Source organism: Lactuca virosa, chromosome 7 (assembly GCF_052849685.1).
Source record: "Lactuca virosa cultivar CGN04683 chromosome 7, Lactuca_virosa_CGN04683_v6, whole genome shotgun sequence".
Classification (NCBI taxonomy): Eukaryota; Viridiplantae; Streptophyta; class Magnoliopsida; order Asterales; family Asteraceae; genus Lactuca; species Lactuca virosa.
The window spans coordinates 2,339,168-2,354,896 of NC_136432.1; the positions used below are offsets into that span (position 1 = coordinate 2,339,168).

Genomic DNA, 15,729 nt, shown 5'->3' on the forward strand with positions numbered 1-15,729 from the left:
TCTACAATCTCAACAAAACCTCCATCGGTCCATCACAACCCATGTGAGATCTCCACCTCCTCAACCTCAAGACCTCCAACACCGAAGCCATCATAATCTTTCGCATCCACCACTACCTCACCTCCATATTGAACTTGCTCATCACTTGTACTCGTCAAATATCGAATCCCATCGATCCCCAACACTATGGATCCCAATTCAGGGTGGTTTTCGTCCTACATGTCAGGGTCGTGGTGGTGGCAGTTTCCATGGTTTTGTTGTTGGTTTGGGATATGTTGGTAAATGTTGGATATTTGTTTACTAAGGATATGGATACGCCACTAAAAGTAGCGTTATTGTCACCGTAGTGCTAAAAATTTACGTATAATGGTTTAAATGGTCCCGCGTGACTATTTTTTTGCATTTTAAGGGAATGTACTTATGTTTTCTGGTTTTAAAAGGGCACTTTTGGAAATATGAAGGGGTCACCCGGTGACACCCATCCCACGTAGCATTTTTCCAATTCCACGTAATATCCAACTAGAATAGTTAAATCCACGTCATTTCCACGTGTATATGAGTTAATGAGACACACTGTACGTTTTAAACCCCTCAACTGTATCTTTCGAACTCTTTCTTCTGTAACATCCTCATTCAAATCCTTTGTTCAACTGTTCTTCAGTCCTACCCTTTTCTTCAACTTTTCGTCGCTCAAATCAGTGAAATTTGTCATTGCTATGGCCGTTTTCATGAAGATTGATCTACATTTTGTAAGAATTTTTACCAGGTACCCCGCTATTACTTACTTAGATGGAGCCAAGCAAACGTTTGATGATGTTGATTTTGCTGGAATGGACAAGAACGGATTTTTAGAGTTCCTTCAAAGATTCACTGTTGAGAGATGTGTGAATGTGTACTTTTTCATGCCCGATATTGACTTTCCTGATGTATTGAGGATAATCGCCACCGACATGGATTATGTAACGCCCTGTTCCGAATCGTTTCCTAATGCGGGGTGGTGAGCCGAAGACCGAGTATCATTAGGATTAGGGCCTTTGAGGAAAAGAGATTTAGACCCATTTGGGTGTGGGTAATGTAATTTGGATGATCCGGGAGTTCGGTTTGTGTTTTGGAGCGAAGGGGTATTTCGGTAAAGTGTTAGTTCGGGCTTTTATGGAAATTGGATTTTTGATCGGGAATTTTTAAGGCAATTATGACTTTATAGAATTATAGAGCTTCTCGTTACCTATTCGTGGATATAAGGATCGTCAGAAACAGACTAATAACGAAGAAGTTATGGCCTTCGGAAGATTCATGGTTTTAGGGTTTAAGCGAGTACATGGGGCGTACATATGTGTACGCGTGGCGTACTAGTGCTAAGGACAGTACGCGGGGCGTACGATGGTGTATGTTGGTCATACTAAGCCATATGATTGTGGATTCCTTATGGAGTATGTTGGGCATACCAGAAGTACGCTGGGCGTACTCCACTCAGACACAAACCCTAATTTAGGATCTTGGACCCTATTTAAGCTCCTTAACTCACCACCAAACCCTATTATCTTCAGACTCCATCCCTCTAAACCCTAGAATCGAAATCCTATCCCCCATTTGAGTGGTTTTTGAGCTTTTGGTGGTATTTCATGGTTTTTGGTGCTCATAATAGAAAAAGGAACTCTTTGGAGAAGTGTGGGATTGCTTGAAGCTTTTGGATCCAGGCTTGTGGCATCTTGATCTACCCTTTTGAGGTATAAAGTTTCTATCTTGATGACTCTAGGCATTAGATGTAGTTTAAGGTGTATTTTGGGTTCATTTTGGTCCTTAGAGTCATCCTTGTGAGTATGAGCTACTTCAAGAGCTTAAAATGATGGATCTTGGCCTTTGGGAGGTCCCTTGTTCATAAAAATGTCATCTTGGTGAGTTATCTTGGACCATGCATGAGTTGGATGTTTATTATGGATGTTATTAAGGATTTTGGTCCCATTAAGCCACACAAAGGAGTAAAGTTGACAACTTTACGTGTTAAGACATCTCATTAGGGTCATATTTGAGTTTGGAAGTCATTGGCTTAACCATTAAGAGCTTAATATGGATTTTTGGTCCCTGATGAGTACGTTGGGCGTACGCAGGAAGTACACTTAGCGTAATGAAGTTTTCGTGCATTAGCCGTTTGTAATTTGTGCTTTGTGGGTGAGTACGCTGGGCGTACTCCCCAGTTTGCCATTTTGGGCTTTTTGAGACTTGGGCCTTGTTGGGTCATTGGACTTTGGACTTTGGGCCATGGATGGACTTAGGGTTTTCTTGGAAGTAGGTCCATGTTGGTTTTAGGGTCCAATCGGGTTATTGGGCCATAATGGGCTTTTGTTGCTTTTGATTTGGGCTTTGGATTGCCATTTTGGGTTTTGGGTTTTTTTATGCATTTTGGGCTGGGCCTTGGTTATTGAACGATTAAGAAAAGGGTAAAATGGTCTTTTACCCTTCAGGAAGTTAGTTTATGGAGTGGGCCTCGGATTTTGGGTTATCGGTTAATTGTTGATTAAGATTGTATTTATTGTTAGTTGGCGCGAGGTTATCCGATTCGGCAGTCCGAGTAGTTATTTGAGTATCAGCGGATTGAGGTGAGTTTTCCTCACTTTACTTTCAGGTTGAAGGCACCAAGGCCGGCCCATGGGATTAGATATCCTGTTATGTGATAGTATGTTATTGTGCTGTAGTGATCTGTTAGATCGGTATCCTGGTATATAGGATGATGCTATGCTCAGTGATCTGTAGATCTGCCCGATTGTCTGTTGACTGGTTATATATTGGTTGGTGGTTGAGGTTTTACTGTTATGTGCGTGAGCCAACAGACCGGGGGCATTCCAACCCGATGGTTGATTGGGCCCGAGGGTATTCCATCCTGAGTATGATTGGACCCGTTGTATATTGGCATTCCAACCCGTTGGTTGATTGGGCATGGGGTATTCCAACCCGATGGTTGATTGGACCCGACATGATTGTATGGTATATGGTAAGACTGGACTGCTTTGTGCATCAGTCAATATGCCTGGGGTATTCCAACCCGATGGTTGATTGGACCCGCCATGGTTGGTATTCCAGCCCGAGGCTGATTGGGCCAAGCATGAGTATGTGAGCATGCTTGTTTTCATACGTTATCTGTTTATGTGGTGGTACTTTGGGAGAACTCACTAAGCTTTGTGCTTACAGTTTCAGTTTATTGTTTTAGGTGCTTCAGATGATTGTGGCAAGGAGAAGGCATGACCATACACATCCTTGGTTTTACTACTGATTGGATTTTGGGACAATCTGATTTTAAATCTTGTTTTGGAAACAAGGGTTTTGTAAAAACTTTATTAGTAACGGTTTGTTTTGAAAAGTTTAAATTTCTTGAAATTTTCTGGATGTTACAGATTACATGGAACTAATCGAAGTAGGGTAAGCTTTTGATTGTGTAATTGATGTATACATGGGCCATATTGGTGTTAATGTACATCAATGGATTCTTGAAGAGCAAGCAGAAGTTTGTAGTTCTTTAGGAAAATTGTCTGGTGCAAATGAAGTTCATGAAGAAGCACAAAGTCGTATGGATATGGATGATGGAATCGACATGCTGGATTTACATGGTGGTAGGGATGATATCCAAGGTGTAAAGGAGGATTTGAAAGGTGATCAATATGATGGCATTCACATGGAAGTGGAAACTGAACCTGATGAGTGCATTCCTATGAACAAGACAAAAGATGATAAGTTTCGGAGTAAGTTGTGCCCAAAGGAGCAAGTCATCCCCCCCCCCACAGTCCACCTTGTGAAGAGCCATATGATCATTCACACGAGGATGTGGTAATATCTACTAACCATGTTATTTATAATGAGAATGTTCATTGGAAAAAGCAGAAGCCTGTATTAGGTATGAGATTTGTGAGTCCTAAACAACTAAAACATATGATGTGTATCTATTTCGTAGCAAATGGTTATCAGTTATGTTACTAAAAAAAGATAGTAGGAGACTATTAGTGAAATGTTGTTCTGGGCAATGCAAGTTTAGAATGTGGGCTTCTTATATGAGTGAGGAAAAGTCTTTCCAGATTAAGAGTCTCATAAATGAGCATAACTGTGCAAGAAACTCCAATTTAGGTTCAATTTTGAACTATTTCTGGATAGCTAGTCATTACATAACACAATTCTTACATAAACAAAAGGTTAGTGTCAGGCTACTTAGGGATGAGGTTAAAGAAAAATTTGGTATAGATGTGAGTATGGGACAATGTAGATGAACAAAGAAGTATGCAATTAAATTGATTGAGGGAATACTAATGGAGCACTATGCAAAGCTCTGGTCATATGGTGAGGATATTAGAAGATCAAATCCAGGATCAAGAATCAAAATGGATGTCAATTCTATGCCAGATGGTAAGAATTATTTTAGAAAATTTTACTTGTGTTTTGATGGGCTAAAGCAAGGGTGGATAAGGAGCTACAGAAGGGTTATAAATTTAGATGGATGTTTCTTAAAGGGGTTATGTACTGGAGAGCTAATATGTGCTGTAGGAAGGGATGTCAATAATCACATATTCCCAATTGTATGGGCAGTTTTCTGTGTAGAAAACAAAGAAAATTGGAAATGGTTTTTGGAAAACCTTAGAGATGACCTTGAACTGGATAATGGTTTTGGTATAAAATTGATGTCGGGTCAGCAAAAGGTATGTTATCTACTTCCTACCTTTAAATATTGTACTTGGTGGTTTAATTTTATCTAACATGTTACCATTTTTGTATAGGGGTTGTTAAAGGCTGTCAAAGAAGTACTGCCTACTGCTGAACATAGGCAGTGTGCAAGGCATATTGTTGCCAACTTTAGGAAAAGATTCACTGGTGTACACTATGAGACCATGTTTTGTAAGGCAAGAAAGGCATCCACTGAGCCTTTATTCAATGCTGCCATGAAGGAAATTGAAGTGCTTAACCCTGAAGCCTTTGCTTATCTTATGGAAACAAACCCCAAATCTTGGAGTAGAGAATTATTTCAAGAGGTAAGGATGTGTGATGCAGTGGAGAATCGATTATCTGAGAGCTTTAACAGTGTCATCAGGGATGCAAGGAAGAAGCCAATCATCACCATGTTAGAGGATATTAGATTGCATGTTTAGGAGAGGATATATAATTTAAAGATCAAAGGTAGTTCATGGCTTGATTACAAGCCTTGCCCATCAATTACACTCATACTAAATCAATTAAAAAGAGCTCAAAGGTACTTTCTAATCTTTACACTCCTAATTGCATTTAGGTACTTACTTATGTTATGTATGCAATAGGTATTGGCAGGTTTTGCCAAGTGGTATAAACCAATTTGAAACAAAAAACATGGCTGAGTCCTATGTTGTTGACCTGGACAAGAAGACTTGTACTTGTAGAGTATGGCAACTTAATGGGTATGGATGCGTGCATTCAGTTGCAACTATATCCTTTCTGAATAGAGATGTTGGTACTTATGTGGATACAATGTTCTATGGTGTTATGTACAAGAACACTTACAAATACCTAATTCATGGGATGAATGGTAGCAATATGTGGCTACCTACTGACTTCATATCACCTCTTCCACCAATGAAAAGAAGAATGCCAGACAGACCAAAGGTTAACAGAAGAAGAGATGCATAAAAAATCTCCCAAGATACACTGTGTCTAAGGTAGGGAAAAAAATATCATGCAGTGTGTGTAAACAAGTTGGGAATAACAAGGTCACATGTCCTCAAGCTGAAAGACAAAAATGCAAAAACCTCAAGTTGGAAGGAGGCCAAAACTAAATGTGAAAAAAGGAAAACAACTGTTAATGGAAATGGTGAATGAGCACAAGGAGTTGGTGTAGGAAGCAGTGGATCAAAATCAGTGCCTGAAGGGCAAAATGGAGACAAAACAGTGGGTATGTGTAAAAGAAAGAAACCATAGATAATCATCAAGATGAAACTTGCTAAGAGGGTTAAGGGCAAAGATGTGAAAGGAGATACTAGTACAAACCCATTGGAGCTTAATGATTAGGATCTGTTTTCCTTGAACTTGTTATGTTTGAACTTGGTTGTGTTTGGTGACTGATTTGTACTACTTATGTTGTTTGAGAAACATATGTACTTTTTTTATTTGTTTGTGACTGATTTGTACTACTTATGCTGTTTGAGAAACTTAGTTTGTTTAAGAAAGATATGTACTTGTTTTCTTGATAGTGCATGGTGCATGTTACCTAAGGGAACATGGGGTCAATAGTTCCAGGAATCAATGTTAATTTGGTTAGGTTACAAGGGAACATGTGGTCCTTGTAACATCAGTTAACAGATGGTCCAATAATTTGCTTGTGGTCCTCGAATAAGATGTAGGGTCCTTGTATCGATTAATACATTAAGTTTAATGTAATACAATAACCAAATTAAAATAAAGTACATTAAAATTTGTTCATACAAACCAAAACAAAGTACATTACAAGTTAAAGATACAAACCAAAACAAAGTGATACAACAACCATTCATGTTAAACATACAAACCAAAACAAATTACATTACAAGTTGTTCATAATTTAACCCAAATGACCTTGATTACAACTTCTACATAATTATACACAAAAAAATATCCAACTACATATTAGGTACACCTTTAACTTAAAGACCTCAAATTGAAGCTTTTTGTTCGACCTAAACAACCCAGTTATGATCACACCTTCATTGTTGCACTGCATTTCATCAACCCAAGCTATAAAACCTGAACGAGCATCCTGATTCCAAATGTTTGCCTGAATTAGTACATGTTAAGAAAACTAGGGTTAACATCAGGGAATGAACAAATGGTAAATTACCTTTTTGGGACATGCATAAAAGGGCCTTCCTAGGTTATTGGTAGTACGTGATGTTCGTATTATAGCCTCAACTCCACATCCACATTCCATGTTCTTCATTATGTAGCTAGACAGTGGAGAGTATTTGAAGAAGAAACCAATGTGCTAGAATGAAACAAGTAGGTATAGAAGAAAATTTTAACTGATTGCTAGTATGTGTAAAATACTAAATTATCCACACTATGCAAGGCACGTGGGGTCACTAACATCTCTACTTTTTCCTTCTTCCCATTTCTAATGCACTTTCAACAGAATTTTTTCTGGATAAAAATTAGTAAATAGGATCATAAACAATGAACAAAGAACATGTAACTTCGAAAATGCCTGTCATGAAGACAAGTCTTTCATTCATCATCGGAGTTCACTTACGAAATGCTTATCATATAGACAGGACTTTTACATATATCGTCAAAAAAATATAAAAATAATAAATAGAAAATCTACATACTAATATGCTTCATAACCACCATTGCTTCAGATCCATCCATCACCAAAGCTTAACAATGAAATGAAGGACAACCACCAGCAACAAGAGCATCCCAACCATCATGCCACCCATTGCAACACCAATAATTTTAAACTTCTGATCATGTTCATCCAGCTTGTGCTAGAGACTGATGTGGTCGATCCTGCACACGATATAGTCTCGTCCGAGCTGCTCCTTCAACAATTGCATTTCATATTGGTTTTCTGCAATCTTCTGACCATATTCACGGAATATTGAATGAAGCACATTGTAGTTGATGTCTTTACCAGTATTTATAGAGTCGAGTGAAGGGGTTGGAGCCGAAATTGTTGCTTTTTAAGGGTTTTTGTCGATGAACGTTTGGCCGAATATGGTAAACAAGTTTCAGGGTTGTTTTACATCAAAATCTACATGGGTGTGTCCCCGTTTAATACGCTAAGCCTGGAACTCAATCGAATGTGTAAGGGTTGGTGGGGTGTTGGTAGAAATTAAAGGCAGTAATTAATCCGACATTACATGTGTGTCATCGAGTCAACTCAGTATTGACTCAACGGGTTCACTCACCTACTTACTTGGCAAGTGAGTAGGTAGGAAAACATGCTAAAATGGGTAAGGGGACTTTTCCAATCGGTAACACAGAAGTACATGCCATTAAAATGCAAAAATGGCCACGAGGGACAATTTAAACCATTATACGTAAGTTTGTAGGGCTATAGTGACAATTACCCTGAAAAGTAAAACCTGAGTTTACTCCCAGTCCCAAGAGGTTGGTTTACCAAACGGTTAGCCTCCAAGATATGAAGCTCATAAAGAATGCCATGAATTTGGTGAGTCGATTTCCTTTAATTTTCTTCAAAGCTAAAAACTTACTGAAATATTTCTTAATATTTAATCCCTTTATATTTTTACAGACTATAAACGATGTCGCATTGGGCATCACCCAGGCTAGATTGTCACTCTACCTAAATATGATATGGAGAGTTCTTGGGGAGTTGGGGTTAAATTGTAACACCCCGATTCCTAGGTATGAATTTAAAGCTTAATATATATTTATTTTCAGGGCAACTCGACGAGTTGGGAGGCTCCAACTCGTCGTGTAGAGTTTTAAATGGCCGAGTATCTTTAAGGTCTACTCGATGAGTTGGAAGGCCCCAACTCGACGAGTTGAGGGTTGAACATGAAACCCCAATTTTCAATATTTTTCACCCTATTTAAAGACCTTATGACCCATTATTTGCCTCTCTCACCGTCCCCTCAGTCCAGAGCAAACCCTAATCGTGCATCTTTCCCCATTTTGAGTGTGTGAGCTTAAAGAGTGTTATTTGGTGCTTTTCTTGAAGGAGTGTGAAGTTGGTGGTGCAAAGTTGAAGGGAGAAGCTTTAGATCTGGGATTTTCAGTGTTATTGCAACCATTTGGAGGTATAAAGTCGTTATCTTGATCATCCCTTTGCTAGATCTCTTCTTTTGAAAGTTTATGGCCATTATTAGCTTATTTTGGGATCATTCTTGGATTTGAGCATGTTATGAAGCCATGGTTTCAGATCTGGAGATCTAATGGCCTCCATAGAGTTAAAGTTGCCCACTTTATCAAGTATTGGCCCTCCTTTATGCTCTAAGTCCCTTGATAAGCCTTGTTTGAGTGATTTAGCCCTCATGATGCCTTGCATGGACGTAAAGCTAGCAACTTTACGTGGTATTTCAGTCCTAAGGGACCAGATCTATAGTTTAGGGCTTTGGTTTCGCTTAGACTGTCTGAATATGTTAAGACTAGGAAAACTCGATGAGTTGTCCTGACAACTCGACGAGCTGGATCGGGTTTTCCCGCCTTCTAGATACTGAGAGAACTCGGCGAGTTGATAAGATAACTCGGCGAGTTGGCTAGGGTTTTTCCCAGTTTTCTGAACACTGAAGGAACTCGACGAGTTGCTAGATGCACTCGACGAGTTGGGTCAACATGGACTTTTCACCTTGACTGTTGACTTTTTATTTTGACCATGGTTGACCAAGTTTGACTTTAAGGGTATTTTTGTAATTCGGGATTTTAATGAAGTGAGTCACATGGTGGTTGTAGACAGTCGAGATCAGAGCTGAGAGTTGGGATTTGATCTTCTTGATTCAACACTACTTGTGAGGTGAGTTTTCCTCACTATACTCAAGGGTCTAAGGCACAAAGGCCGGCCCTTTGGATTGTTATCATGATTTGTTACTGTTATGATCTGTTAGATCGGTATCCTGGTATATAGGATGTTTCTATGCTGTTATGATCTGTTAGATCGGTATCCTAGTAGATAGGATGTTGCTATGCTTAGTGATCTATAGATCGGTTTGTCACAACTCCAAATTTTAGACCTAGCATGGTCTAAACCCTAACCAAGTACTAGTGTAAACCACATTGCAATATTTGTTGCATGGTGTCCCTTATAGCCTTAGGGCTTGTTTATAGAACTAACAAAGAAGTATAGAAAGAAACCTTAACTAAATTAGGAAGGTATAATCCAACTATGGACAAAAGATAAAGGTTTAAAACATAAATAACACTTCTTAGATGTGTTTATGGCCTAGGAAATGTATGTTCACAGTTTGGAAATGTATGTTCGCGGCCCTAGACTTCTAGAACAAGTAGTTCACGGTCCAAAGATCCAAAGATCTTTTAGTTCACGGCCTTAAAGTCTAAAGTATTGATGTTCACGGTTTGAATTAATGAACAAAAGGAGTTCACGGCTTGGAATGAGGATTTAAATGTTGTTCATGGCCAAGGTATGACCGTGAACACAACCCAAAGGCCATTAGGGCCGTAAAAACAATGATATAGATTCGAAATCCTAGTGTTCTAGATGGAAATCGGCTGCAAACACCCTTAAATATCTCATATATTCAACATACCAAGGTGATAGAATTCATTTACCAATGCAACCGCCTATCCTTCCTTCATTCCTAAGATACTACATTGTGAACATTTCTATTTCAATATTACAGTTAACGAAAACCTTTATCAAAACTCTCTCAAAGTATCAAACCCATTTCCTCCATCCTTTTTATTTCAAGCTCCAGGAGATCTTCAACTTAACATAGTTATAAGATTAAGTAATTATTCTTCATTTTTGTGTTTATTCAACACTTCAAGCCATTAGTTCATTCTAATTCACACATAACCGTGTGTTAAAATACTCGTAGGATACGATCACTTTCCCGTATTCTAGCCTGAAGGTAACAACTTTCGTCTCGATATCTAGTCAAAACCGCACATAAGGTGAGTTCATACCCCCATATTTTCCAAGCTTTTTTCAATGTTTTTAGGGGGGGGGGGGGAATACAAGTAAAACACAAGAAATTTTGTGTTTAAAAATATAATTTACTTATTATGTTTTTCTTACCATTAATATGTATTTAAACGTGAAATTTGCTAAAGCATGGAAATAAACTTATAAACTATAATAGGTATAGTTTATGGATCATATGAACTATTTTACAAAGTCCAGGTTAAAACATGGAAATAAACTTATAAACTATAATAGGTATAGTTTATGGAACAAAGGGATCTTTTTACAAAATTACCTATTATTTATAAAAAGGTTTTCGCATTATTACTCATAAATTTGTTGAAGCTATTTGTGAGACACGTCTTTGCGTACTTACCTAAGTACCAGTGGAAGTCCCGACTTATGAACCAGAGTCTCCTGGAGGGAGAGCGTGAGTTTCTGTATAAATATATACGGGACTGACAATCCCGCACCTCGACAGTTAGCTACAGTTGGACCGGCAGGTCTACGGGTGACAAACATCATTAACGATATATGTAACGCACGTGTTTCTAGGCTAAGCATTAATGATGATGTAATAATCTAGGTCAACCATTATAACCCATTTTAAAGTATTAAAGATGAATTACCTGGATATTATGTGAACTATGTGCTTGTTACTTGTTTATAATAATATAATAAATAAAGGATAAAAATAAGCGTCAAAAATAAAATGTTAGATAAACCCGATATCGATAAACAAGGTTGTAGTGGTCGTGACAAGGATTCCGGAGATATAAAGAACACCGAAATCCGAGTTGTGACGAAGAAGTTATGGCCTGTCGAAGTTTCGCGACAGAACCGGCACGACACCGCGTGACGTAAATAGTGAATTTACGATATAGGACTTTTTAGCCCTAGCAATATGAACGAAATTCGTAGTGTTCGTTAAACCGAGAGCGTGCATAAAAAGAACGCCCAAATCTGACTTCATATGAGGAAGTTATGATTTTTCTAAGTTTCGGATCAACAGTGCACAACCCGGAGTTCGAATAATAGATCGGTCGATTTTTGGCCGACACAACCTAAATGAGAATCGAAGATCTCGTTAATAGTAGCGCAACGGTAAAAAGATAGACAAAAACGGACGTCGGATGAAGAAGTTATCAAATTTTAACAGACTTTATTGTCCCGGTCTATTAAAGAATATAAATTTAAAATTGGTCAAGAATTAGCCGACGAAGTCTAAACGAAAGTCGTAGAGTACGGTCCCGCCTACGCGTGGATATAAAGAACGTCGAAAACAAATCTCGTATGCGAAAGATATGAATTTTTGAAGTCGGAGTGGGAAATCTCGAATCTGGTGCGAGGGGTAGGCCCAACGTACCTTCGGACGCCCTGCGTACGAAGGAGGTACGCCTCGCGGATTGACATTTTCCTCGGTCCACATTGAGCCACGATGATCCAGCAGCCTTGCGACGCGTGTCGTACGAACTCGCCTTACGCCCAGCGTACCTCGGATCTACGCCCATCGTACTCCGAGGCCTCAGCCTATAAAAGGGTGCGAGGGCTGCCGAGATTTTTGCTCATTTCCACCTTTTTTCTCTCACTACTTTCTCTCTCTATCCCCCTAAAACCCCCCTAAAGCCTAGGAAAACCCCCTAGCACTAGAAGAAAGCCCCAGAGCACCCGAAGGCTCCGAGAAAAAGAGTTTTTCGGTTTGAAACTCTGCCCGTGCGGAGCCCGATTTTCAAGCAAACTTCCCGGTTTCGTCGAAGAAGATTATTTTAAGTAGCGAAGTGCTGTCCGAATCACTCCTTATCAGGTGATTGTATAGTCACTTTCATCTTACTATAGATATGAAGTATTTTATATAAATTACGTGCTATGTGTATAAATATATGTTGTCTGTTTACCTGAGATGTTTGTTGGATGAGAGATCTGAATCTCTTTCTTTTCAGATCTGAACTTTCTCTTTAGATCTAGACTTTTCTTTCAGATTTAAACTTTTCTTTCAGATCTAAACTTTTCTTTCAGATCTGAACCTTTTTCCTTCAGATCTAGACTTTCTCACTTCAGATCTAGACTTTTCAGATCTAAACTGTATATGTATGTTTTATACTTTGAGATCTATGCTGTATGAAAGATTTAAACTTTGTTTTCCAGATCTGAACTGTATATGTATTTTTTATCTACAAATATATTGGGTAAAACATGGGTAGATGAAATAGTTGGTGTGTGATGAAATAAAATGATGAGAGGCCTCGATGTTGACATTGATCCAGTCATCTAGCGGAGTATGGATGACGACCACAGACTTTTCTAAGAAGTCCAGTGGAACGATAGCAGGCTCGCAACCTGTAGGTGTTTGTGAACGATGTGTTCACCGGTGTACTCCATCCCCCCATGGTTGCCATACGGACACATATGGCTGAGGAATCCCCTTAGCAGTAGTGTCCATCCCGATGAAATTCCTTCTGATAGGTCCCTTATGAGAGATGCTTTAGGGACGTAAGGTGAGGATAACGGGAACGGGTAATCGGGTTTAATGATTGTTGAAAATAATAAACTTATTTATTGTGGGTTGAAAACCATATATGCTCACCAAGCTCCCCAGCCTGACCCACTCAATTTCTTGTATTACAGGTAGTGGAAAAAGCATAGGTGGATGACCTGACGAGAGATTATGGATTTTAGGCCAGTAGAAAATAAATGGAATGTTGTAAGGCCTATGTTGTTTTGAGGCCAAATTGTGTTTTGTAGTGTATGATGTTTTTGGTTTATGCTTATGATCTGTATCGATGGTTGACATCCCAAGTTTTTGTAATGTAATGGACATACATTTCTTTAAGAAATGCTTTGATCAATTTTTATCATATTTTGTTTTGGGAACAAATTCCGCAACACTTTTCTTAAGAAGTTACTCTGACTTTTATTAAAAAGCATAAACGAAATCGGTCTTTTCTGGCCGTAAAAATGGGGATGTCACAGTTGGTATCAGAGCATTAGTTTAAGAGAACTAGGAATTTGTAGGATTTCTAGACTTAAACTTAGAATGCTAAGCGATGATCATGAGATGAGTGTCTTCCATATTTTAGAGACTAGCACTAGTTTATTTTAGGAAAGATGCCTAAAATGCTTTTATGTGCTAAATGCTTTATGTTTGCCTTGTGTGCTATTATTTGTTCGGATCTATGGTCTGTTGCCTACCGGATCTGGAACCTTATGTGTTCAGGATTCTAAGCGTTCAATTACAATATTAGAACTAGCATGTAACGTTTCGGATTGATAATGAGAATTTAAACGTATATCGTGAATAAAGATCTAAATTCACCTAATTTGGTGTATAGATCGAAATGGCAAGAACCCGAAGTGGAGCTAGAGACGCAAATGGAAACAGGAATCAACGACCTCAATCCCAAGTGATTGAACAGGTGCCGATAGTATAAGCTGCACCTGAGCCAGTCACAATAGCTGGAGTACAAGCCATGCTTCGGGCTATGATGGCTGAACAGAGGGAAGAAATGAGACAACTGTTGCTTAATAACATAAATGAACTTTCAATGCCTGTTGAACAACCAGAACTAAATGACGGAGAGTCTGAAGAAGGGAATAACAGCCGCACTGTCAGTCAAGTGGAACCCCCAATGGTGAGAAGGAATAACCCGGAGAAGGTAATCGACAAAGATGGGCGTATGTATAAGAACTTCTTGGGTGCCAAACCACCAAGTCTTTCCGGAAACCCAAATCCCGTGGAGATTATGCACTGTTTATGTTCTTGTTTCTTTAGTCTCTTTACCTGCGAGCATGCCTCCGAAGTGGAGATGGTATTTGAAAGCTGCAATTGTAGCGATGAGCAGAAAATCGTCTTTGCGGTTCGACAACTAAAGACCGGAGTCTTGAGCTGGTGGAAATTGTTCGCGGATACGATGCCACGAGGAGAAGCTTTGAAGATGTCTTGGGAAGCGTTCATGGAACAGTTGAAGACGCAGTACTGCTCCGAGATAGATCTGATCGATCTAAACAATGAGTTCCAAAACTTGAAGAAAAGGAAAACGAGCATTGATTACTATGCTACTGCGTTTATTGAGAAGATGAAGCTATTTCCTTACATGGTGCCGACTGAACTCGCAAAGATAGAGAAATTTGCTAACGGATTGCCATCAGACTTTGGCCTAACAGTCAAAATGGAAAACATGTTGAAGGCAGCCGTTAGAGCAGCCAAGAATGTTGAGACCCAATTAAAGGAAAGGGGTCTGGAGAAAACTGAGGTGGGTGAGAAGAGGAAGTTTGAGGGATCTTCGAGATCCAACAAGAAAAGTAAATCCTCGGAGTCTGGTTCGAGAGGAGGAGGAGGCGAAGCGAAATGGTGCGAAAAGTGCAAAAAGAAACATCATGGGAAATGTGACGGGGAGGTCACTTGTTTTAAATGTGGGAAGCCTGGGCACTATGCCAACGAGTGCACGTTCAACAAGAAATTTTGTTATGGTTGTAATGAGGAAGGGCACCTTTTGAGGGACTGCCCGAAGAAGAAGGAGGCAGCAAGGCCTAATGTCCCACCGAAGCCAAAAGCCAGAGCTTTCCAGATGACACTCGAAGCCGCGAAGGATGCAGCGGACGTCGCTTCAGGTACCTTTCTTGTAAATAAATTGCCTGCCAATATATTGTTTGATTCTGGAGCAAATTACTCATTTATATCACATAAATTTGGTGGAAGACTAGCATTGCCTTTAGAAAAACTTGATGATGCTCTAGTTGTAGAAGTTTCCAGTGGCAAATTCATACCTGTTAGCGATTGCATTAGGAATATCGTCATTGACTTAAACGGAAACGAATTCGACGAGGCGCTGTTACATATTGAGTTGAATGATTTCGATATCGTACTGGGAATGGATTGGCTTAGCGCCAATGATGCCGAGATACTATGCAAGAAGAAGATAGTAAGGGTAAACCCGCCTGGAAAAGAGCCATTTGTGGTATATGGGGACAAATGTAGAGTGAATTCTGGAATAATTTCCCTAATGAAAGCCAGAAAATGTTTGTCCAAAGGATGCACATCATACTTGGCATTTGTGATCGATTCTAAGAAGGAGAAAAAGGAAATGCATAGTATACCAGTGGTGTGCGACTATCCGGAAGTCTTTCCCGAAGATCTTCTTGGATTA

General features: G+C 39.3%; 1 protein-coding gene across 1 annotated transcript; it reads left to right on the forward strand.

The window, feature by feature from the left end:
* Positions 1–3,445: 3,445 nt before the first annotated feature.
* LOC145124632 (uncharacterized) lies at positions 3,446–5,637 on the forward strand. Its single transcript, XM_079060044.1, has 4 exons — positions 3,446–3,734; positions 4,528–4,679; positions 4,758–5,098; positions 5,292–5,637. Exons 1-4 carry the CDS (start codon positions 3,446–3,448, stop codon positions 5,635–5,637), a joined length of 1,128 nt encoding a protein of 375 aa, XP_078916170.1.
* The last annotated feature ends 10,092 nt before the right edge of the window (positions 5,638–15,729 follow it).